The 23,850-nt window shown below is 43.4% G+C and overlaps 1 protein-coding gene across 2 annotated transcripts in view; it reads right to left on the bottom strand.

The window, feature by feature from the left end:
- Positions 1-1,544: 1,544 nt before the first annotated feature.
- LOC311175123 (protein farnesyltransferase subunit beta) overlaps positions 1,545-23,850 on the bottom strand; it is a gene marked incomplete at both ends in the record, with an annotated part of 54,468 nt that continues 32,162 nt past the window's right edge. Inside the window, 8 exons of one of the 2 annotated variants that reach the window (XM_084240041.1) lie at positions 1,545-1,676; positions 3,681-3,795; positions 4,642-4,753; positions 11,217-11,349; positions 13,949-14,078; positions 17,235-17,321; positions 21,649-21,732; positions 21,832-21,978. In XM_084240041.1, the coding sequence (XP_084096167.1) occupies positions 1,545-1,676; positions 3,681-3,795; positions 4,642-4,753; positions 11,217-11,349; positions 13,949-14,078; positions 17,235-17,321; positions 21,649-21,732; positions 21,832-21,978 (940 nt within the window). The remainder of the gene's footprint in view (positions 1,677-3,680; positions 3,796-4,641; positions 4,754-11,216; positions 11,350-13,948; positions 14,079-17,234; positions 17,322-21,648; positions 21,733-21,831; positions 21,979-23,850) is intronic. The other variant, XM_084240042.1, reaches the window with a different exon arrangement.

Below are 23,850 nucleotides of genomic sequence, written 5' to 3'. Positions count from 1 at the left end.
GGAGCTTGGGAAACACACAGCTTTTTCCACTTCCCACTGTGTCCTCCACTGGAGAAGGCACACCTGAGGGCAAAACACAGGTCAGACCTCTTTGCAATCATTAACATGCCTGGAGTCGCCCACACGGGACTGGCAGTCCCAGAGCAACCTTCAATAAGTCCTAACACTTGGGCACCGTGAAAGTGTTTTTTGGTACCAGTCACAAATAAGAGACATCACAGAAAATGTTACTTTTTTTATTTCAAGGAGGTAATACATAGTCCGATATGCCAAAGCAACAGGGAATTAGAGGCAGCAAATGGCCAGTTTTTGAGAAGAGCCTCATGCTGCGTCTCCAAGCTCCCGCCTGCCCGCAGCCCACAGCCGCGTATGAAGCTGCGTCGGGGACGTGGAGCTTGCCGTGACTAACAGTGGACAGAGAACTAACTCAACACCCACTGACTGAGAAAGGGCTCTGTGGGCAGCACAGCCCTGCCCACCTGTTACCAGGCTATTGCCTTAGCAGCAGCCTGTGTGTCTAGCACTTGATTTTATTTCTGTGAGCCTGGAGTGGGCAGGACGTGAATAAATCCTGAGTCAGAAATTTAGGTAAAAGACTTAGTAGTGTTAATACTCTGGGCGAGAGAAGACAACACTGTCTTGGAGGAGGGTGGGCTGCAAGTCTGGCAGAAGATGGAAACAGGCAGAACGGGCAAGGGCTGAGGGTGCTGCCCTGGGACTATCAGAGGACTAGGTGCATCAAGGTTCATGATGGGGTAGGTGAGAGGGCGGGCGCTGGGGCTGCTTCCTCTGACACAGAGTTGAACTAATGGTTCATTTTCCACTCATAATTGGTTTCCTGGGTCTAAATCACCACACTTGGGGCTGAGGCACATCCTACCCAAGCACCAAGCGCAGCCTTGGAGAGTCTAGCCGCCCAGTTCTCCAGTGTTGGGGGCAGGGCCTGGCAACTCAGGGAGGCCTTTCTCCCCGACCCCAGCTTCTTTCCCTTGCAAATGGCCAGGGTTGGAGGTGAGTGCCTTAGGCACCACCTAGTGAAGACCCAACATGGCTTTTTTCTGAGAACTCATTTTGGTGGGGCCCAAAGTACCACCCTAGTGTAAAGGCAGACTTACTTCTGCCCACAGAAGGGTGCCTTCCTGGCGATTTAATGGTGACATGCAGGTGGGAATCGCAGCAATGGTCCTGGAAGCTGTAATACTCACAGGCGTCATTCATTTCAGTAGGACTGAAGGGCAGGAGAGCTGGTGGGGAGCTGGCAGGAAGGGACTGCTCTTCCCAGCATGCACTGTTCCCCAACCAGGCTGCCAGGACTGACAGATTTTTGGTTTTACAGATATGGAAAGAATTTTAAAAAACCACACCACTGTGTTCTCCACAAACCCAGAGCCATCAGTTTTGTTTTGTTTGACAAGAAAGGACAAAGAACCCCAGCTCCATAGTGACCAAGGCTTGTGCCGCAGGGATCACACTAGTATCGAAATACATAAACCTTGGCCGACTGGGGAGGTGGGTGTGCACAGAGCCTTGGGAGCCTGTGTCCTCTAGTCAGTGGCAGGCTCCGCTGTTGCTTCATCCTCATGTTCCTCAAAGCCTGGGACTGGCTTCTGCAGAAAGTGCATGGTGGCCTGGATCACCTTATCTGGTCCAATGTTGTACACAGGGTGGGTGGGTTGCTGCAAAGAGAGCAGATGCCAATTAATCATCTCAGTTATCCTTGGAAATGTGCCGTCTCTGACCCATTAAATGCACTTCTAAGAATTTTGCATAAGGAATCATCAGAGATACACAGAGACCTACCATACAGGCCCTAAACCCAGCAATGTATTACATACATAGCGGCACAAACACACACACACACACACACACACACACACACACACACACACTCTCTCTCTCTCTCTCTCTCTCTCTCTCTCTCCACTATGAAGAAGGGCTTATTCTGGGAATGTCAAGTTTAACATTAGGGTATTAATGAACCAAAATTACCAGATTAAAGGAGAAAAACTAGATGTAGTAACAGCATTCAATAAATTTTAACACTAGATTGTTACTGAAACAACAAATTAGCAAACCAGGAATAGAGAGGAAGAGCCTTAACCTGATATGAAGTACTTGCCACAACCCCACAGTAAGCACCCCCGGTAAGGTAGGATGAAATTATGGAAGCCAAGACAGGAACGCCCTCTATTATTCTCCCAGCCAACACTCTGCAGGGATTTTAGGCAACTTCACAAAGCAAGAAAAAAAATAAAATTCTTAATCAGAAAGGAACGGCAAAAACTGTCCTTATTTGAAGGTGACATTATATTCTAAACAAAAAACCTAAGAGACTCTAAAGACAAGCTATTACAACCGTGAACAGAGTTCTGTAAAGTGGCTGTATACAAAATCAAAATATGAATATAAAACACTAGGAAGAATCAGTAACAAAATATAGTGGAAAATACTCAATTATGAATAGACACAAAACTATAAATTTCTTAGATCTAAATCTAATAAAAGAAGTCTGACTAGGAAGTGTGGGCTTAGTACTGTTGTGAGTGTAACTGAAAGGCCTGCATCAGGGAGGGACTCGCGGTGCCATCTAGTGAGGACCAAGACGCAATCAATTCTCTCCAGCCCTGCAAGTGCCAACCAGAGAAATGAAAGCCAGAATGTCCTCACACCACAGTCATAGTAGCAACACCTGAAACCATCTCCATGGTCACAGATAGAGGGACAGAGAAAGAAATCAGGGAATGGCTATCCAAGGAAGAGCACACAGCAGTTCGAAGGAGCAAACTACAGCAACGCATGAACACAGACAAACCTCAAAAGTGTGATGGTCAGAGAAAAAGGCAGCGCAGAGTAAGTGGCACAGTAGATACCATTAGAAAAAGCTGGAAAACATTGTTTATGGATATATACATAATAGCAGTAGTACAGAAACATCTACGGGCATGATAAATGTCAAATTTAGGACAAGGTTACACAGGGGGGTGGGGGAAGTTGCACCAACAAATACAGAAAAATGTTAAGACTTGAAAAAGCTAGAGTGGTTGTTACTTTGACTTTCTTGATTACTAGTGAGTTTGAGCATCTTTTCCTGCCTCTATTGGCCATATGCATTTCTTCTGTTGGAAATCTTTCTTGACAATCTGCACAGGTCTCATTATTTGGTGGCTATGGTTGACCAGTCAGATTCCCGTCGTCTCCTGTGACCAGGCCAAGGGCTGGATGCAGTGGCGAACATCCTGCCGCATGGGCCTGAGAGATCTTGAAGAAGGTAGACAAACATGAGTGGAACACACCTAATACAAATTGTGGCGAGTGCTATGAAGGCCACAAGGCACCGTGGGTGACTGCGTTTACAGAAAGTGGGCTGAGAAGGCTACTCCGGAGAGCCACACAGAAGCTGAGGCGTCCCTGGGACGACATCTTTGGAGAAGGAACTAACAGTAAGTGGTCCAGTCTCAGACTCTAAGATAAAGTCACAGAGGACCCCTCACCTGAACCCTGAGTTTGTCGAGATGTGTTACCTCCACAGTTGCCTCCTCACGAACGGGCTATAAACCAGCGGCGGGGACACTGCGCTCCCAGGTGGCCACCCGCAGGGCCCACATAGAGCTCTCTTGGTGGAGTCCCCTATCCTGGGACCCTGTGGAGAAGGGGTGTTATGCCTCCTCAGTTGGCCTTACCAGAGCGTTTTCGGGCACACCCAGGACCACATCGTGCAACATGGCTCCACTGCCGAAGTGCTGAGCTATGGACAGCCCACTCAGACAGTAGCAGGTGTGGTAGAAATCCCGCAACCTGTGGGGACAGGATGGCTCTGAGCAGGAGCTCCTCTGCTCCCCCAAACCCCAGCAATGCCCCTACCCACAGACTCAGAGGCCAGGCTGCACTCATACATACCCCTGCCCTCCACGCAGCTTGCTCTAAGAAGCCTGGTTTTCCCCAGTGGCATTTTTTCAAAGCCCCCTCCGTCAGCTCTGTTCCAGAGCAGGGCCAGTCGTTTCAGAGCTGGTCCCTTCCGCTGGCTCCCTAAAGGGCTCTCCAGGGTAGTGCTCGTGCTAAATTAATACCCGTCTCTTGAAAAATACTGACTGTCTATGAATGGGTCAGATTTTCTTGCTGGAGATCAGTCTTTACCTGGGCCTTCTGGATGCTGAAGTAAGAGCAGAGATGTGGGGAGGGGGCATGGTGGAGGAGGCAAGTGGCAAAGGGAGCAGGATTAATTTGATTTCCCTTTTCCTTTTATTATGGCACATAAAGGTACTAATCTACTCTACAACAGTTGTGATTATAATCTCTTTACAGCACTCGGGGATTTTAAATTCCTATATCTGTTCTATTTAAATCCATTTAGAGTTTTTGTTTGTTTTTAAAAAGAAAACATGGAAAGCTACCAACCCAGCAATCTATTTACTTCTCTGGGGAGGGGGGATGCACACGTAACCTAGGAGAAAGGCACCATAGGTGCCTGGGTCAATGGCACTCCTCTCCTGATTAAGGTGCTTGTCCCCATCAAGCAGCTGGATGGATGGATGGAATCGAACATCCCGACTTTTAAACCTACTGAGAGCAGCTATGAGTAGGCCAAGTTGCACACCTGTTTCTGCCTTCCTACCCCTCCCTCCCCAGAGAGAAGTTACTCACTTGCCAGGTTTATCCAGAAGCCCCCCGGCAGGGCACTGGCAGCACATGAGGATGTACTCCTGCAGGGCCTGCTGGTGAAACATCCAGTGGCTCATGCTGAGTGCAGGGTCACCTGTTAAAAGGCAAAGGATCAGTTGCTCAGCCTGGTGAAAGTCCAGCACGGAATCAACAACTTCTTCGTGTTTCATCACCCAATGGTTTCCCTCTATTTGTCTACCTCCTGGAATCATTTTGAAAATTACATTCTCTTTACCCAAGAGCCACGACATGTCCCTTTTCCAGCAACTTGACATGAGTCCAAGAGCAGCAGTTAAACGTGAAGGCCACCCTGTTACCTTGGATGACATCCCAAGCCACATTTCTGGTGGGCACAGACTAGCTGTTAGGCTCAGCTTTTCAGATTGATGTCTGTTCAGCTCCTGACTTGGTCCACAACTCCTTACTCCGTGCTTAGAACATTTCCTCTAGCACGTTTCAGAACCTTGCTAGCTAGACTCTCCTTAACTAAGAGACACTTCGGGAAATGTGGTAAGGATATGTTAATGTGTCCCCCCCCCCCCCCAGTCTGAGTTTATTCTAAATCCAAAGAGAATTCTCCAGCTTTTCTCTTGGCTTAAAAATTTTCCTGGGCCTCCCCTGGTGGCGCAGCAGTTGAGCACTGGGTTGCGAGGCTGCCCACAGCCTCTGCAGCGCCAGTTCGATCCCTGGCCACCGGCGAGGGTCCCACAAAAAAAAAAAAAAAAATTCCTAAGAAGCATTACTAGTAACTGCCCTTCTGGTCTATCTATTGGCCCTGGCAGTTCTGACAATCCCACTAAAGTACTGACAAGCAACAGGGTTTCTTCATTTTGAAGTTCAAGGGTCAAAGATTCTGTGGGTCACACAGTAAGTGGGGAGAAGGGACAAATTGTCAATAGACAGATGTATGCAGAAACATTTACATGGGAACTGATATTTAAAAATACACACATAGGATATGCATTATTCTTTGGTCAATTTTATTCTTTGATATCTGACTCCAAAGATAACCAAACAATCTGTAAAAGGCAATCAAAAGCTAACTTTTCTGTCTTCCATCTTCATTTGTTTCTAGGCATCTTTCTATATAGCTATAATTATTATAATTTTGTATCTTATGTTTTTCATTTAACATTATGGACATAGCTTTTCTGTTCTGCTACATAATCTTCATTCCATCATTCTGAAAAGCCATTCAGGAAGTGGACACACAAGGTAACTGCACCCACATAAGCCCTGGGCCAAAACTCTCATATATGGGAGTACAGAATCTTCTCTGGTAAAAATTTAAGCTTACAATCAATGCAGCAAATAAAGAGGACATATAAGCAAAATATTTAATTGTGGGATATTTCAATAAGAAAAGGACAGAAAGCAGTCATTTAAAAAAAATTTAAACAAGAGAAACAGATGGGGATGGTCGGAAAGCGAGCATCGTTTTCTGGGTTGAGCATGGATGAGGTACATACAGCACTGGACTGTCATTTGGGGCCGTGCACAAAACCACTCACCTCCAACACCCGAGTCATGCTGGGCCCCTGGGGATCCTCACCGTAGAATGGACCCCGGGAACTGAGCCCAATGCAAGGAAGGGTAGGTTCAGGTCTCCCGTCTCAGGCGCACTTGGGGACACATGCTTGCTGAAGCATTGGCAGAATTTAACTATTTTCCCTCTTTTTTTTTTTCCCACTTGTGAGCACAGTTTGTTAGGGGGAAAAGGATGTCCCAAAGCAAATTCCATATAGGCTTTGTGGACTCCACCCCCACCCCAGGTCAAAGCCAAAGACACTGGGAACTCCAAATCCCATCACCACCCAAGGGAAGGTGGCTGGGACCTGAGGGTGGGGTTAAGCAGCCAGGTGGATACAAAAGGCAGACACGTGGGCTTTGGGGTCTCTCCATTTTTGGGCTCTCAGCCAGCTCACAGCGTCCGGTCAGCTCTGAGAGTGACTTTGGGTTTCCAGGTCGTCGGGTCAGCTCTGAGAGTGACTTTGGGTTTCCAGGTCGTCGGATCGGGTAGGACGCATTAAAGACTTTATTTCCCTATTTTCTCCCTGAGTTGTATATTTTCCTTATTTCTTTTTCTCTTGTAAATAAACCTTTTATTAACCCTTTTGCGTGTGTCTGTAGTAGAGTATTCATAAGTCCCTTTAAAGCGCGCGGGTGAAGACCCACAGCCAGGAACCCGTTTAATATCGGGGTTGCTCTATAACAAGTTGACTTAGCAGAAAACAGACATAGATCGTGACTGAGATTTACATGATGGGACTTCACCACTTCTTCTATTTCTCTCCAAAGTTACTTCCAATTCCTTACAATTATAAAAAATGCTGCAATAAGCACTTGTGAATCTTCTCTATTTAATTTATTTATTTTTCACATCAGATGGGTAACATGCTGATGGAAGGACCAGGTCTGAGGGAACCACCTCTCACACGCCAACAGGAGCAGCCAGTCACCACACTTGGGGGCCACACAGGGTTCTCATCTCTATGCTCAGGATTATTGCCTTCAAATAGGTTCACAGGAATGTGTTACTCAGTTAAAGGGAGTAAATAAACATTTTCTAAGGTTTTCAGTAGACACTGAGAAACTGTTTTATAAGAATTTATATAGCCATCAGAATTCAAAATTTTACTGTATTATATTCCAGCCTGGTCATTTGTTTTGATCTGCATGTCCTTGAAATTTCCCCCCAACTTTTGTTTACTAGTTGCATTTCTTTTCGAGAGCATCTATTTGTCCTTTGTCCTCTGAAATCCAACAGTCAATTTTATTAATCTAGGTTTTGATTCTACTTATCCCCTGTTGGTATCATATGCTACACCTGCTTTCCCCTGTGTTTTCATTCTTTTGTTTTGGTTATGTGATTTTTAAACAGTTATAAATGTACAGTTGACATATAAGCTGTAATCATACCGTTGATTTTTGCTTTGTGATTTCTTCTTTAGGAAAGCATATTTCATGGGTTCAGGGTTTTTAGGGGGTGATGAAAATTCCAGAATTGATGGTGGCAAGAGTTGTATAAATCTGTGAATACACTAATAACCACTGAATTATAGACTTTATTTTTTTTTTTTTTAAAGATTTATTTATTTATTTATACATGCACTGGGTACAGTCAGAAGCGCGGGAGGGTGAGAGAATTCACCAGAGCCAGAGCGGGGAGCAGAGCAGGCAGAAGGACCGAAGTACACTGCTGAGGGGAGCAGCGGGCGGCAGGAGAGGTCTGCGCACCATGTGGGACCCTCCTCCGGTGGCCGGGGAGCAGCCGGGGATCGAACCGCGGGCAGCTTCGCAACCCAGCGCTCAACGGCTGCGCCACTGGGGAGGCCCTGAATTATAGACTTTAAATGCATGCATTGTATGGTGTGGGAATTATACCTCAAGAAAACTGTTATTTAAAAAAAATTAGGATGACTGCATTAAACAGCCATACAAAATATACCTTTATTTCTTATGCTTTAAGAAATAAGACTATTATTATAAGATAAATGATAACCTAACTCTAAAATTGGAATTCAAAAAGGAAGTCATGTTTATTATTAAGAAGATTATAGAGTATTTGGGTTACCTCCTACATTATTGAAGTTGAAAAACTCAAAGTTCAGAAACTTGACAAGAAATTCCAGAGATCCTGAACTTGCACACCAGCTCATATAATCATAGTGAGATGAAGGAGATGATTATAGGGTGATACCTGTGCACTGGAATCAGTCTTTTAAATCCTTTATACCTCTTCCTTAAATTACAGATCCCCATTATAATGTCATTTTGCATTTTAAAGGTTCCTTTAATCTAAGAAATTGAAAATCTTTCCAAACTGTAACACACAAGTGCAGCCACATGTGGCTCAACATCAGCAGTGGAGAATTCAGGCCTGAGGTGTGTCCCACAGGACCTGCAAGAAACTAGTAACTATCAATCCAAACACAGACTCATGGGCTTGCTGCTTTCTTACTGCTTCAGAAACATGAAACAACTCACCAATATTCTAAATAAAAATAATTCACTCTTACACTCAAATACTGTCTTCTACACACATGCGTGAGGCAGTCACCTGGTGCATCTGCCACGCCACTTGCTGAGTCAGGGCCCAGCCAGGGTTATTGGGTTGAAGGGCATCAGTCCCTTCTTATGGTCTCAGCACTGCGGTCCTCACCTTGTAAAAATGTATCCATTCACTTACTAAAGTGAAAGCTGTAATGTCCATGGTAAAAAATTTACAAAGCCAGAGTACAGTTCAGAAGGATATAAAATTTAAAAAGTAAGTCTTCCTCTGTCTCCTACCTTTCTCCCAACTGTAGCCACTGTTAAAAGGTTTCCACAGGCTTCCAGGGAAAGCAGTGCAGATGCTGCCTGTGTGCACACACCACTCTCGGCGTGGCCTCTCACACTCCAGGTTGTGCCCCAGAGAGTGTCCCATTTCAGCCCATTGAATGCAGCAATTATAAGGCCAGGTCATGTTTCCCTGATAACCTTTGGAGGCAGTTGGGTCGTCTGCTATGAAAACTCCACTTCAACAGACATCCTTTGAATATATATCTGTAGATAAATTCCTAACAGTGCATTTGATGGATAGAAATAAGTATCTCCAAACTGCCCTCCACTAACAGAGCAGAGTACCAGTTTGCCCACACTCTTCCTAATAGAGGGTATCAGGTTTCAAATCTGCCAGTCTGATAGTAAAAAATGAATAGTGCCCCACTGTTTTATTTGCATTTCTTTAAAGATCATGTTTAGGTTTGATTGATGGCACCTGCAGTGGATACACACAGGGCTGTGATGCCACTGCAGGCAGCAGTGAGGTATTACAAAGCAAGTCACTTAACCTCACTGTATTGTGTGTTTCCTCACCTGAAAAATAGGAATAACATAGGATTGTTCTGAAGAACATATGAGAGAATATACGTGAATTATTTAGTGTAGTCCTTGGCTTATGGTGAGTGCTTGGCTTATGGTGAGTCTCAGCTGCCAATGATAGTAGCAGTTGTAGTGGAGTTATATACATAACAAATGGAACTACATACACACTGTTTGGAAACCTAACTTTGATAACAGTATATTGTGACTATCTCTCAACGCTGCAACTTCTTTTGAATCCCAACATTGGCATTTGAGTCCCAGCTTCCCCTCATCCCTGAGCCCTGCCTGGTCCAGTCCAACATGAGCCTTGTCCTAGGCCATGAAAAAAGCAGAAAGCACCAAGATTCCAGGCAACCCTTCCACAAGCAAAGCTCTGAATGTAACTAGTCCTTGTGATACAATAAAATGTCACCCAGGGCCCCCTGAAGACTTTTGCAGGTAGCTCCTGTTATATTTTGCTCCAGATTTTCCTGGCAACTGCAGAATGATCACCTCTTATTTCTGCCAAGGATAGATTGTGAGAGGTTAATGGTTTTAACAGGGGCTCAACCTCACTAGCTCCAAATAAAGAGATCACCAAAACCCCAATTTATTTCTGGTCTGTGAATGTTAAACTCTTGGGGAATTCCCTACTATAGTAGCCAAGTCAGAGACCATGAGGCTCCACAGTCAGGGGACTGATGTCTTAATGTCCTGAGATGAAAGTCCGGACGCCCCAGGCCTGGCCTGGGAGGGACTGGGTGAAGGATCCTCACGGCAGACAGAGGCATTTAGGGAAGAGGCTCTGTTTACTTCAATTCGACACACAAGTGGCCACAACTCAAATGAAGTTAAGAAACTAAAGAAAGAGGATCAGAAAGAACCAAACAAGAAGAATCCCCATATATGTATAAATGGGAGACAGGGCTAGTGAAGAATCATGCCTACACTTGAGTAATTAAATCACCCAACTAATAAGTCTAAAGAAAAGATTTGGGCCAAGGGCTCTCACCGCAAGAACAGAGTCAGCACACCACCACCCCCTCCCACCCCCGCCCTGCCACAGGGCAGCTGTGACTTCCCTCTCCCACTGGTTTCCTCAGAGGCACCCTGTTCTCACATAAATGAGAAAAATGATCCAGTTAGCAGGCTATTAACACAGGAAGGCTCCCAGAATTCATGCTTGTCCCAATGCTTTGGGTTTGCATTTACATTTGAGCTCCAGAGAGATGAACACAGGTCTCCCCAATCCAGTAGTGCAGTAGAACCTGCATTTAGGATTCTTCAATGAAGTTAAAATACAACATTCTTAATGGCAGCAACTACGCAGCCAGCCAGACTCTGTCAGCTTCTTCTCCATGGGTTCCTGTTCTCTGCCCCTTTATGCAATTGCCTTTCCTATTACTGTCACCACCATGTGCTTAGTGTGGGGTTTCTGTTCTGACATGACTATCACAGCTTTGGGAAACTGTAGCTTCACCCCAGTTAAGGCACAGTCACCCTGGAAGGCCCCTGTCCCCTCCCAGACACAGCCAGACTGAAGCAGCAAGACCCCTTATCTGCTGGAACTGAATCCTCTGCCATTCAGGCCCTAAGGCAGAAGCACTCACAACCCAGGACAGACAGACATTTCAACCCTCCTGAAAGGCACTCTGGACTCCAGACTTGGGGAGCCCCAGAGAAATCTCAGTCCCGTGCAGCCCCTAGCTCACCTTGAGTGTGCAGCGCGCGGTGGAGCAAAGGGAGGAGCCCCGCCTGCCAGAAGGAGTAGCAGCCATCCACCAGCTTGTTGCAGCGGCCCTGGAATCCACCTTCAAACCGCATCTGCCGGCTTGTCACCCATTGCTGAGAATGAGACAGAGATGGGAGAGGCAGTTGTAGGCTAAAAGACACAAACGTCAGCAAGACAAAATCTCCAGAAGCGAATCTAGAGAAGGTTTTCCCATCTGTCTTTTAGCTTCTTGGCACTTAAGATCTGGGCTGACTGCTCCTGCCCTTCTCCTCAGGGGAAGGCCACAGACACAGTGGCGTCTTTAAAGAGAACTTCTCAAGGCAGCCAGCATGGATCTCGACTCAGTATTTAACAAACAACTAACCACCTTTTCCTGGGTCCCAAATGGCTTCTGATGCTGAGAATAAAGAAGTCAGTTGGCTTCTTAAGAAGCAAGGTTTAAGTAGGAAATGTAAGATAAGACCACCAGAGGCTCATTTCCAATCGCTTTTCCTCTCAGAGAAGCTTTCTGAAAGAAGGCAAGTAGAATTTTAAGCTACATCTCATCAAGGGATCTCAAACTGTTTCTGACTTTTACTTGGCACCTGAGGAAATTCATCCAAGGTCACTAGCAGGAAGCAGAAGCCATTTGTCCTGATTATCAATGACAGCTCTGTCTGGTCCAGCTTCTGCTTCCCTCTCCAGAGGAAACTGGTTGGCTGAAAGAAGAAAATCTTTTATTCGGAACCTGTAAAATGGCTTCAGTGTCACTCAGTGACCACACGTGATAACCACCGTTCCTCACTTATCTCCAAGTTCTCTAAACACACTCTACTACCAAGATCAAGATAGTCATGGGTTTGGCCCCTAGGAATGTGCAAACCATCTGGCTGAGAAGATAATGACCTTTCTATTTCCCTCTCCGGTCAGCACGTCAGCTTCAGTCACCAGTCCTGGACTTACAGAGCTGCCTGACCAAACTGAAAGGGTACAGAAGAGATATTTCCCTGGACCTGGACTGTCAGTAGTCTGAATGGTCCCTGAAAATAGCCACTAAGGAGGACACTCTGAAGGTGGGTTTGGTGGAGGGTTGCAGGGTAGAAGTTCCAGCCCTCCTTTAAGTTAACAGTTGTAAGTGTATCCTTGTCAAGACAACACCCACTGAGTCACAATTCCAAATTCTTAAAAGAAAGACATAATAAAACTTCATTGTAGGTTCAGGCACTAGTATACCCTGATCGGTCTTAAATGAACCAGTATTTGGTTCAAATGGATAATGCCATTTAATGAAGGTAGGCTAAGCATTACTCCAGAAAAGAGAGGATAGGTACTACAGTGCAGGGAAGAGGGGGGACACCCATTCATTATTATTTACCCTACAGATTAAGGGTTTTTTAGTCAGACTAGTTTTTTCTAGCACCCAAGCCCATAGGTTTATTCTGTTTCCTTTGGCTATATAAACTCATAAAATCCTTCAGATGTGGGTCCTGGTTCTCCCAAAGCAAATGAAGGGGAGGCAGTAGTTTGGGTAAAAAAAGATGCTAACATTAATTGAGCACTTATTATGTGCCAGGCTGTTTATATATGTTCTCTCCTTTAGCCTTCAAGGAATTGTTACCTCAACCTTATAAAGGAAAAAAATTCAAAGCTAAAATAGATTAGACAATTTCCACAAGATTATGTGATTATGAAGTGGTAGAGCTGGTGTTCAAACCCAGAATCTTGTCATTATAACATAGGCACTAGCTAATTACATTCTTTATTTCTGCCAGGGAAATGGGACTTTAACATTTCCTGCCTTGTTGGTAACAAATTTTGAAATGTTTGACAAATGCTGCAGTCCAAGTGCACAAAGATGGCCATTTCAGCATGAACCTTTCAGAAACTTCATGAAGACTATGTTACAGGAGGCCTCCAAAGGAGAAGGACAAAATACTGCTGGTTATAGATCTATGAAGTATAAAAGAAACTCTCTAGGAAGCTCACAATAGTTCCCACAATGAGAGTCTGACATCTGAATTTGGGGAGAGGAACTGCATATCAGTTGTAGCTGGTTTGCTCTGAGGTCATGGTTGAGGAGTAAATGCATCCCACAGATACCTTCTCCTTGGTGGCTATGCATGTGTGTATGTTTGAACACTAGGTCTCCAATGACAGTTTAACTAGTTTCTCCCTTAAGCTGACTGTTTCCTGAGGTCATGCTGAATATTGGAGTCTAGACATGAACTCTTAGGCTGCCTTCTCAATTGGATTATTCAGCTCCCCTGGCTCATTTAAATGTAGCTGTTAAATATTCACATAAATTGCTAGGTAATAAAAGTGTCACTACAGAATGCCTCGAAGCTCTTCTCATAGAAGAGTTTTCTCCTAGAAGATTCTTTCTAAAACACACAATAATCTCTAATTCTAAGAGTCTGAAGCTGCACATTTCTGGGAAGTATAAGGAAATTACTCAGGCTCATACCAGATGTCTGGGGGTATTCCAGGAGGGTAGAAAGGCAGGAAGAAGGGAGTCAAGACTGAGAGTATATGTTCACCCCTTCCACTTTCTGGGAACAGTGCTGAGAGCTGCAACAGCTAAAGCTAAATCTTTACCCCAGTACTTATAATGGGTGAGCTCAAGGCAAGAACTTTGCCAGCTTTTTCCAATCAAACCTCCCAATGCCTGTGTCCAAGTAGTCACATCACCAGGGACCTGGGGTCTGAGAGAAGGATAGATCAACAGACACTTACTAACAAGCTCTTCAAGTTCAAGGAGCGTTCCTTCTTGAGGATGACCAGTGCAGCCAGGCCACAGAAAGTATAGCCACCATGGGCTTCCATCCCTGGCACCCCGCCAATTCCACCTTCCCAATTCTGACACCTAGGAGGACATGGAGAAAAGATGGTTGAGTAGTCTGTGCCAACTAGCAAGTGGATGGATGAGTGGACATGCGTAAGTGCAAGATCACTTGGGTGGCCAAGAATGAGCTCCTTCACACTAGGGCATAAGCCATCACAACCATGAATGGAAAGATGTCAGCTAATTCACTTTAGGAGATGCCTTGTCCTTAAAAAAACAAAAAACAAACAAACAAAAAAACAACCCTAAGAAACACTCTACTTACATCATAAACATAGTACTTCAAATATTACTTTTGGGGATAAAGTTATAAAATCATATACATAGAGACACAGAGGAAAGACACATGGAGCAGAGAGACATGTGAAGGGCCTGCTTGCTTCTCTGCTTTGGATATGCACCAGGGACTTGGGGGACATGGAAAGAGACACATGGAGCTGAGACATGTAGAGATACTTGGAAGAGATGTGAGAGATCTGTGGGGAGACTGACAATGGCAGCCATTACCTTGATTTGTACTTTGATTTTGTTCCTGTGGTACTAGACTTGCCTGGCCCCTTCTGCCTCTTTCCTACAGTTTCCTGCCAGAAGGTGCCTTAGACTTATGGCAAACTTTTGGACCTCAGTGGCCCAGCTTTGGGCCAACCCTGTTTGGCTGGGCATTTGCTCATGAGGGGATGGGTAATGGTGAGTGTTTTATTGGGAAACTATTATCCTTTCTTCTTTTTCTATGCACACTAAAAAATAAAATAAAATTACACATATAGTATGATTACCATAGGGTTAAATTGAAATAGAAAAATAATAGCCAATTCTGGTTATCTTTGAGTACAGGTCTACTATTAATATTGTCCCTTTTTCTCCATTTTCACAAAGTTTCTATAATAAATAAATACTATATATCTTTATAACTGTTCTAAAAAACTATCTTTCAAATTCTATTTTCCTACATAGTCAAATTATTTATTATCATAATTATTATTTACCAGGGATTAGGCTATATTTTCTAGTCATAAAAATATGCATAATCTTCAAACCAGCAAAATACAGTCATTTGGTCATTTCTAGGAATTAATCCTACAAAAGTTAGAATGTGTCAAAGATCAGACTATAAGATTATAAGAATATGTACAGTATTCCTAATCATAACAGTAAAATATTAAAAACAACCCAGAACCTCAACATTAGGGGGCTGGTTATGTAAATTATGGTACCTCTGTATAACAGAATACTACTTAGTTATTATTATTATTTTTTTTGTTTATACATGCACTGGGTACAGTCAGAAGCGCGGGAGGGTGAGAGAATTCACCAGAGCCAGAGCGGGAAGCAGAGCAGGCAGAAGGACCGAAGTACACTGCTGAGGGGAGCAGCGGGCGGCAGGAGAGGTCTGCGCGCCATGTGGGACCCTCCTCCGGTGGCCAGGGAGCAGCCAGGGATCGAACCGGCGCCACAGAGGCTGCGGGCAGCTTCGCAACCCAGCGCTCAACCGCTGCGCCACCGGGGAGGCCTACTTAGTTATTTTAAATGATGTTATTTAAAGACATTATAAATATATTTCATGAAAAAAGCTATAACATGATAACATATTATATGACTTCATTTCTAGAATTCTGGAAAAATATACACCAAAAGAGTGGTTATCTCTTGGTGATGAATTACACGGCAAAGATACAAGATAGTAGCATAATGTTTAGAAATTCTGATGGGGTACAATTTATACAGTTTCCAATTTAGAAATCTCTAGCCAAATAAACTATTAAGAGTGAGACTAAAATAAATATATATGCAAGATCTTAAAAATGTGCTTCCTTAAAATGTGTAAGCAAACCTAGAGAAGGAAGGGCAGGGACTTTAACAAAGGAGAGAAATGAAGTGAATTTTATGTTGGAAGGAAGTTTCTGGATGCCTGCTGTGCGGCAAGCTAAAAGCAATCTGTCCAGACTGAAGCAGGAGGTCAGAGAGTGGCAGGAGGGTTAACTGAACACACACACACACACACACACACACACACACGAGAATTGATCCATTACCTGAAGTATTGGACTGTATTGCAAGTAATAGCTCTGACAGAAAATTTGGGAATGAATTCATGATACATACATTTTTAAAAAGAGGGAATGATTAACACCAGAAAAATAAAAGTTATACAAAAGAGTAAATATGATCATAATATATCATCTGATTTAGCTGTAAATTATATTGACACAAGTAATAAATACTTTGACAAAAATGTGAAACGCAAAGTAGAATAATACAGCTAGGACGTAATTTCTTCACAGTACATGTGTGTCTATTATATCTCTTCTTTTTTAAAATTAGAAAATGTCTTAAGTGTCCAGGAAAGCACAGCAAATAATATAGAGAACGCATTCATTCTGATATAATCACACATACTCCAGGTTTTTTTCTTCCTTTTTTTCCTGTATAAATATGTAGCCCTATACTAATCTCATTTCCTTTGCTCTCTTCTCCCCAGAAATCACCACTATCCTGAATTTGGTGTTTATCCTTCCCATGCACGCTTTTATATTACTACATATGATTTGTATTACTACATATGATTTTCTCCACAAAAAATATTGAATTGTTTTGCATGTTTTCAAATTTTAAATAAATGTGCTAATCTATATGTTTAACACCCTTCTATTTTACTCATCATCATTTTTGAAATTTATCCGTATAATACATGGAGCTCTAGTTCATTCACATTTAACTGCTTTATTAATATTCTAATGTGATCACGCCACACCTTACATATATGTCTTGTGCTTATGAATACTTAGTTTGTTTCCACTTCTGGGCTACGATAAACAAGTCCCATGCTTGTCTCTTTCATGCAGGTGTACAGGTCTCTGGAAGAGTAGAATTATTTAACTATCAGCTAGGGCATCTTTCAGACATCACCAAATTGCTTTCCAAACTAGTTCATTCATTTAGACACCTACCAACCCTCTACCCAAGTTTTTGTCCTTGACAATCTAAACTATAATGCAACATTAAAGAAAATTTGGAAAAACTAAAGTTTGTACATTTTTGAAATGCACAGTCCTGTAACCCTGATACACCTCTTGTGATTTTCTATTTCCTTCCAGTTCTTTTTCATTTTCTTTATTCTTTCAGACATCTTGACCACCTCTTAGACATTACAGGCCTGGACAAATAGCATTTTCTCACCTTGCTATCCATTCAGCAGTGCCCTCAAAGAGGTCTGGAGTGATGATGTTGGTCAGAGAAGCTACCGAGGTGGCACAGTATGCACTTCTGGAAGGACAGAAAGAAAGGGGAAAGGTGTTAAGCTTTAAGGAAGGCCCTAAATAAGGTTCACTGAACTTCCCGGGCAATTGCTCTCTTTGCCTTGTAAGCTGTAATCACCTCCTGTCCTCATTCTTGGCACACGGTCAGTCCTCCTAGGTCTCCAACTGAGAGGTTTGACATTCTATTTGGATAGAGTTGCTCACCGCATGGCTTCAGTGAAAGAACATGACATTCTATTCTCCCTACCTCCACATGGACAAATCTACATCAGAGGAAATAACAGCCACATCAATTCATGTCAAAAGTGAATTGAGCACTTCTTTTGAAAACCTATAATGGTTCCCTATATTTCATGGTGTCACTCAGGCATTTTGAGGGACTTATTCATTCAGATGTCAGTACTGCTTTAGATACTGGATTTCTGTCTGTTTATGCAAGGACATATTAAAGGTTAATTATATTTTTTCTACAAACAGACTCACTCCAGAGCAGGCCACCAGGGCTCGGTGACTGCTTAGACCAAACAAAAGGGGCAGGAATGGCTGTGCTGTTCACAATAGGGAGTTATCACAGCACTCAGATACGTTCCTTAGGTCTCTAGAGGGAGAAAAGAGCTTTGATTTCAAGCACCCCTCCCATATAAACACATACATATACACACACTTCTAAATTAAAAAGTGTGTCTCTTTTTTTCAGTGTTATCCTACTTGATTTGGAATATGCTTTCCATTCCATTCTGCTAGCCCTAATTATTCTCAGGACACTTTATTTCAGACTCTCCTTTTATTATGGAAAAATCCACAAACTGTCATTCTTTTCTTTGTATAGCTTTGCAAATATCTTGCATTTCAGCTTCATTTTATGTTAAAGACAAAAAACTGTTTCTGATGTGATTTATCAATCCTCTTTCTAAGGAATATAAAAGAGAAGGGAAAGAAGAGTCTAGTTTATAAAGACATTACTAAGCCAAACTTACTGAGGTATTTCAAAGAAATCTCTGCAGAAGCTGCAAGCATTATTATCCTATCAGCAATTTTATCAGCCTGCTCACACTGGCCAAAAGCCCAGCAGAGGCTGAGTTACCCCCGAGGCCCTGGATACATACAGCATCGTGTGTGCCAGGCCCAAATGTTACCATCTACCATGAGCTAACTTCGAGGTTCTGATCTAATTTCCTTCAAAAGTATCTGCTCTCAAATTCTAATGAAACCTCTGAGGCAGAGAGGGGTCCACATAAATGGAAGTTGCCTCTCATAAATGTGAGAACTGAGATGCCAAAACCACTCGTCCTAGATCTCACATTGAGACACTGAGAGAACAAGAAACAACTTTTTCCTTACCGTTTCTTCCTCTCTCCATTCAACCAGTTGTCACATCACTCAAATGTGCCCACTACTCCTCATCCTCTTACTGTGCCCCACCTCCAAGTTCCTTTTTACCCAGAGCCATCTCCCATGTGATCCCCGCTCCCTCCAGTGTTTCATCACATCTGAAAAAGGTATGCGATAGCAAACCAAAGTGATCTTGGTCGGGCTTGTTTATTTCTGCTGAATAATCCTGGGAAGTTTTAAAACGCTAAATTTTAAGACTGAGTTTATTAGGTTGGAATCCAGTCGTGCCCCCTCGTCTGCAGTTTCACTTTCTGCAGGTAACCAAAACTGTGGTCTAAAAGTATATTTGTTACATGTCATATTTATTATTTAATATTTTGAGAGACCACATTCACAAACTTATATCATAGCACATTGCTATATTTGTTCTATTTTATTAGTACTTATTGTTTTAATCTCTTATGGACCTTAATTTATAAATTAAACTTTATCATAGGGACATACGTATAGAAAAAAATAGAGTACATATAGGGCTTATGGTTTCAGGCATTCATTGGAGGACATGGAATGTATCCCCGCCCCCACCAAGACAGGAGGGATTAGTATGTCCATAAAACAGGAATGAAAATGAAGTGACTGTAGAGGAAAATAAATCTTTTAACTTTTTCCTAAAGAAAACTTAACACAGGGGCCTCTCTGGTGGCGCAAGGATTGAGACGCAACCTGTGAAGCTGTCTGCAGCCATTGCAGCATGAGTTCGATTCCCAGCCAGCCTGGGAGCAACCCACATGGTGCAGCAGACCTCTCCTGACTCATCCACTCCTCCCCTCAGAAGTGTACTTCGGTCAATCAGCCTATTCTGTTCACCACTCTGTCTCTGGTGAATCCTCTCACCCCCCCACCCCCGCATCTCTGGCCTGTACGCCAGCTCTTGTATGCATAAATAAATCATCTTTAAAAAAAAAAAGAAAGAAAACTCAACACAATGCTGCCTCTCGATACTCATTATATTGTCTTTGTTGGCCAGATACTGGGATTTTGTGACATAATAAGAAATAGATAATTGGTTTTCATCCCTGGTTTGTGGCACAGAGATCCTAAAACCCTTGGACTTAAATGAGTGACAGGGATGATGGGAATGTCTTGCTGTTCATAGCAAGCTTCATTCAACCACAACAGAGTTTATGCTAATAAGGTGACTCCCAGAAGACATGTGATCGGGGGTTGGAACTTCAGGCTACTCCCCAGTCTGTGGGGAAGGGGAGAGGGAACGAAGATGCAGCTAACCACCCAAGGCCAATGATGGTCAATGACTCAATCAAGCACGCCTACATAATGCACCTTCATTAAAATCCTAAGTGAAGGGATTTGGAAAGTTTCTGGTGAACACATCCACAGAATGGAAGGATGGCACACCCAGCTCCAGTGGGCCAGAAGTTCCCGTGCTTAGGACCCTTCTAGACCTAGCCTTATATATTTCATCTGCTATTCATCTGTATCCTTTTAATTTTCTTTATGATAAACTGATAATTGTAAGTAAAGAGTCCTGTGAGCATTGCAGCAAATCACTGAACCTAAGTGGGGGCCATGAGAACAACTGATTTGTAGCCAAATTGGGCAGAAGTGTGGGTAACCTGGGGACTTGAGATTGGGTATGAAGTGGGGGCATTCTTGTAGGACCAAGGCCTTAGCCTGTGTGGTGCATCAGAATTCTTCATATGAGGACAAAAACACACAGTAGTATTAGAAATGATATGAGTTGAAGCGGTTTTTCCAATAGATACACCTAGTCTAGTTTTTCTGGTTTGAATACATGGGTTGCAGATAGAAAAAAGACACCTTTATAGAGGCCTTGCAGCCTGGAACCTTTTCTCTGCAGTGTGTTTTATGCTCCACGACTTTCATGTATTTTTTCTTCTTGCCTATACTTTCAAACCAATTACTAAGCCAGAATATTTTTTTTTTTTAAAGATGTATTTATTTATTTATTTATTTATTTATACAAGCACTGGGTACAGTCAGAAGCGCAGGAGGGTGAGAGAATTCACCAGAGCCAGAGCGGGGAGCAGAGCAGGCAGAAGGACCGAAGGACACTGCTGAGGGGAGCAGTGGGCGGCAGGAGAGGTCTGCGCGCCATGTGGGACCCTCCTCCGGTGGCCGGGGAGCAGCCGGGGATCGAACCGGCGCTGCAGAGGCTGCGGGCAGCTTAGCAACCCAGCGCTCAACCGCTGCGCCGCCACCGGGGAGGCCCCCTAAGCCAGAATATTAATCAAATTGTGTAGATGCACACACATTACAAGTAGGCAATAAGATAGCTTTTGTAGAGAAGCCTCATAAAAATGTTTTTCTCTGATGAAATAATAAGAAAATGGTGTACAAACCCCACTGCCTTTGAGAAATGACTTATTCAGTGAATTCCCTACATACTTTGTAAGCAACCCCCTGCCAGGTAAATAAGCTACTTGATAGGTACATCAGACAATTCTTGAGTAAAAGAATTTTCAGCCACATGTTTCTAATCTGTTTATGCAATCGTATGCCACGGTACTCTACTGGGCCCTGAGGTTTCTACACCTCCCCAAGCAATGCCATCCTGGTGCTAAACACTCCCATGATTTCATCAAGTTTGTCAAGTAAATATTTACTAAGTCCCTACTGGGTTTTCTTCTCTTTTCTTATCCCAGAGAAATGAAAGACTCTATTATACTATATAATTATTACCTGTTATGGTATATCATTTTATAATCAAACATATTTTTGATTTTAAAACAAAAGCTTTTATTTTGTCTCTGTCCTACTTATAGTAGTTAAGACAATCACATGATGAGGACACCTGTACCAGAGCTGCAATGACAGGAACCGTGTCAGTGACATGCCATTCTGGGTCACTCCATGAGACAGAGCAGCAGCTTCCCCACTTTCTTCCTTGGTTTTAGCCCCTCTAAGGGCAGATAAGTTCTAGAATCTACTGATGCAGCAGCCTGATTAAAAACCCCACTCACCTCACATCCACCTCACCTCCAACATGCATAAGAAAAGAGCCATCAGGTTGCTTGAGTGAGTACAAGTACTGCAGAAGCTTCTCTCTGAGAAACAAATGGGAGATAAACAGGGGACGATGGTCAGTGCAGTGTCAGCAGGCGGGGAGCCCTGTAGGGTTCGCTCACTACTGGCTTTGGCTGTACCTGTTAATGACATCATATGCCTCCTCAGTGCCAATGATGCACAGTGCATTGACGGCAGCATACGTAGGTGCCAGGTGTGGGTACTGGCCAGGGCCCCCTCCAAAGCCACCTTCTGGACTTTGACACAGCTCCAGGAACTGACACACACTAGGTACACAGCCAAAGGGAAAAACAACGTCAGAGAGCATATATTCAAAACATCAAATTCCACCAGAGACCATGCCTTTCCAATGCCCTCCTCCCTCCAATCTGGCTCCCTGAAGAGGGAAAAAGCCTCTCCTGCCACCTAGTGAATATATATTGAATACAGTTAATTCCTGTCTACCCTGTTAAGAGTTTTGAATGCCCTGCTATTGAGGTTTGTATTTAAGCACTCATCTGGTCGTGAAGCAAGGGACATAAGGCTAAGCAGAAACAAACAGCCTTTGGTAAAAGTGGGGCAAGTCTCATGCTGTTTGACCAAATCTTTCTGTACTCTCCACTCAATGTGTCACCTCAGATCTCTGGTACCGGCCTCTTCTTGCTTCTGGTGCACCTCCCTGTCTTTGAATTTTGCCTCCAACAGTGGTGGTGCTCCTCTGTCCTTCTTACACTAACTACCTCATCTGTTATTCCTACACTAACTACCAGGCCTACCATGAATGTTTAAAGAGAAGTCCTCTCGCTCCCACTGAGGCCCAAGGCTACTGATTTTCATTCATAGACCAACAAGAAACAAGCTGTTACTGGAGTTGGCCTCCATGGTGAGGAGAATAAAAAAGCTGTGGCTTCTGTCATGCTCACCTCAATTGTGGAGAGCTTAACTGATTGCTGACCCAGATCACAGGAGCACATCCTGGTCTGTGGATTCTTGGAGGATTATTCACTCTAATCCCAAGAGGATCCAGTTTCCCTCACGGAGCGAAAATTTACTGAGGACTTGCCTTCAAGTATGGCATCAGCTTGCCCGGAAGGTAGATTCTTGCTTTAGGAGAAACTAAGAGAGCCTCAAAGCTCTTCAGGGAGCCTCTGAAGCTCACTGGAAAGACCCCAGGGAAGTGCTAGTTATCAAGTAGTTTCCCCAAGACTCAGCTGGGGTCACAGGCTTCCTATTAGGAAAAGCCCCCAAATAAGAGGACGAGCTGCAAACCCGCATCTCCCTCAAAGCCTGGTGGCCTTTCCCTGGGTTTTTCATCCCTTTCGTTCTTCTCTACTGCTGCCAGGGAGATCACATAGATTATAGTTCATCTCCACAAAGGCATCTTTATCATTGCTTTCCACATCATACTGGATTATTTTGATTTCAGACCTTCTATTATCTGAGCAGGGACAACAACAGAAAATGCCATTGACTTGCTAATGGAATCCTGAAATCTTCACAGTTTAAAAACAATTCATATTAACTTCTACTTGCCGCTAAAATTTTCTTATAGGAAACAAGAATTAAAACTGAAATTGATAAACAGAGAAGGAAGACAGTTCTGTGGCATATTTTTAATAGCAATCAATTTTCATAAGAAAAGGAGTTTTTGCTAACATATTTTCCAAACTTTCAACTCTTCTCCTATTTCCCAAAACAAATAGCTCGTCAACTCATGTCCTAACAAAGTCTGGCTGTACTAGCATACAAGAATTTTCTGTATCACAAAGCAAACCTTTATATCAGGTTCTAGCTGATATAAAACCTAACAGCACAGAAAAAGTCACCTAGTTATCTATTCCCAAGAGAGAATCATGCTGAATGCAACACTCCTGATCCTGCAGCCTAAAGTCTGGAATGAGCTTGGATCTGAATGTCCCAGACACCTTTAAATCACTCCTCCATGCCAACCTTCCTCAGCTGACCTGTTGCATCTGACTGGGGCCGTGATGGGACACAGGGGTTGGATTTTTCTTGACTCTTAGACACATACAGATGGCAGGACATTCTGATCCAGAGGCTTTCCAACTTGCACCTAAAGGAACTGGCAAACTGACCATGAAGCTACCAGCTGTCATTAGCACAACTCCTAGCAATTCAGAAAACCAACAAATGTGAGT

Source organism: Talpa europaea (genome assembly GCF_964194135.1).
Source record: "Talpa europaea genome assembly, chromosome: 8".
NCBI lineage: Eukaryota > Metazoa > Chordata > Mammalia > Eulipotyphla > Talpidae > Talpa > Talpa europaea.
This window is presented reverse-complemented; position numbering and strand designations above follow the sequence as displayed.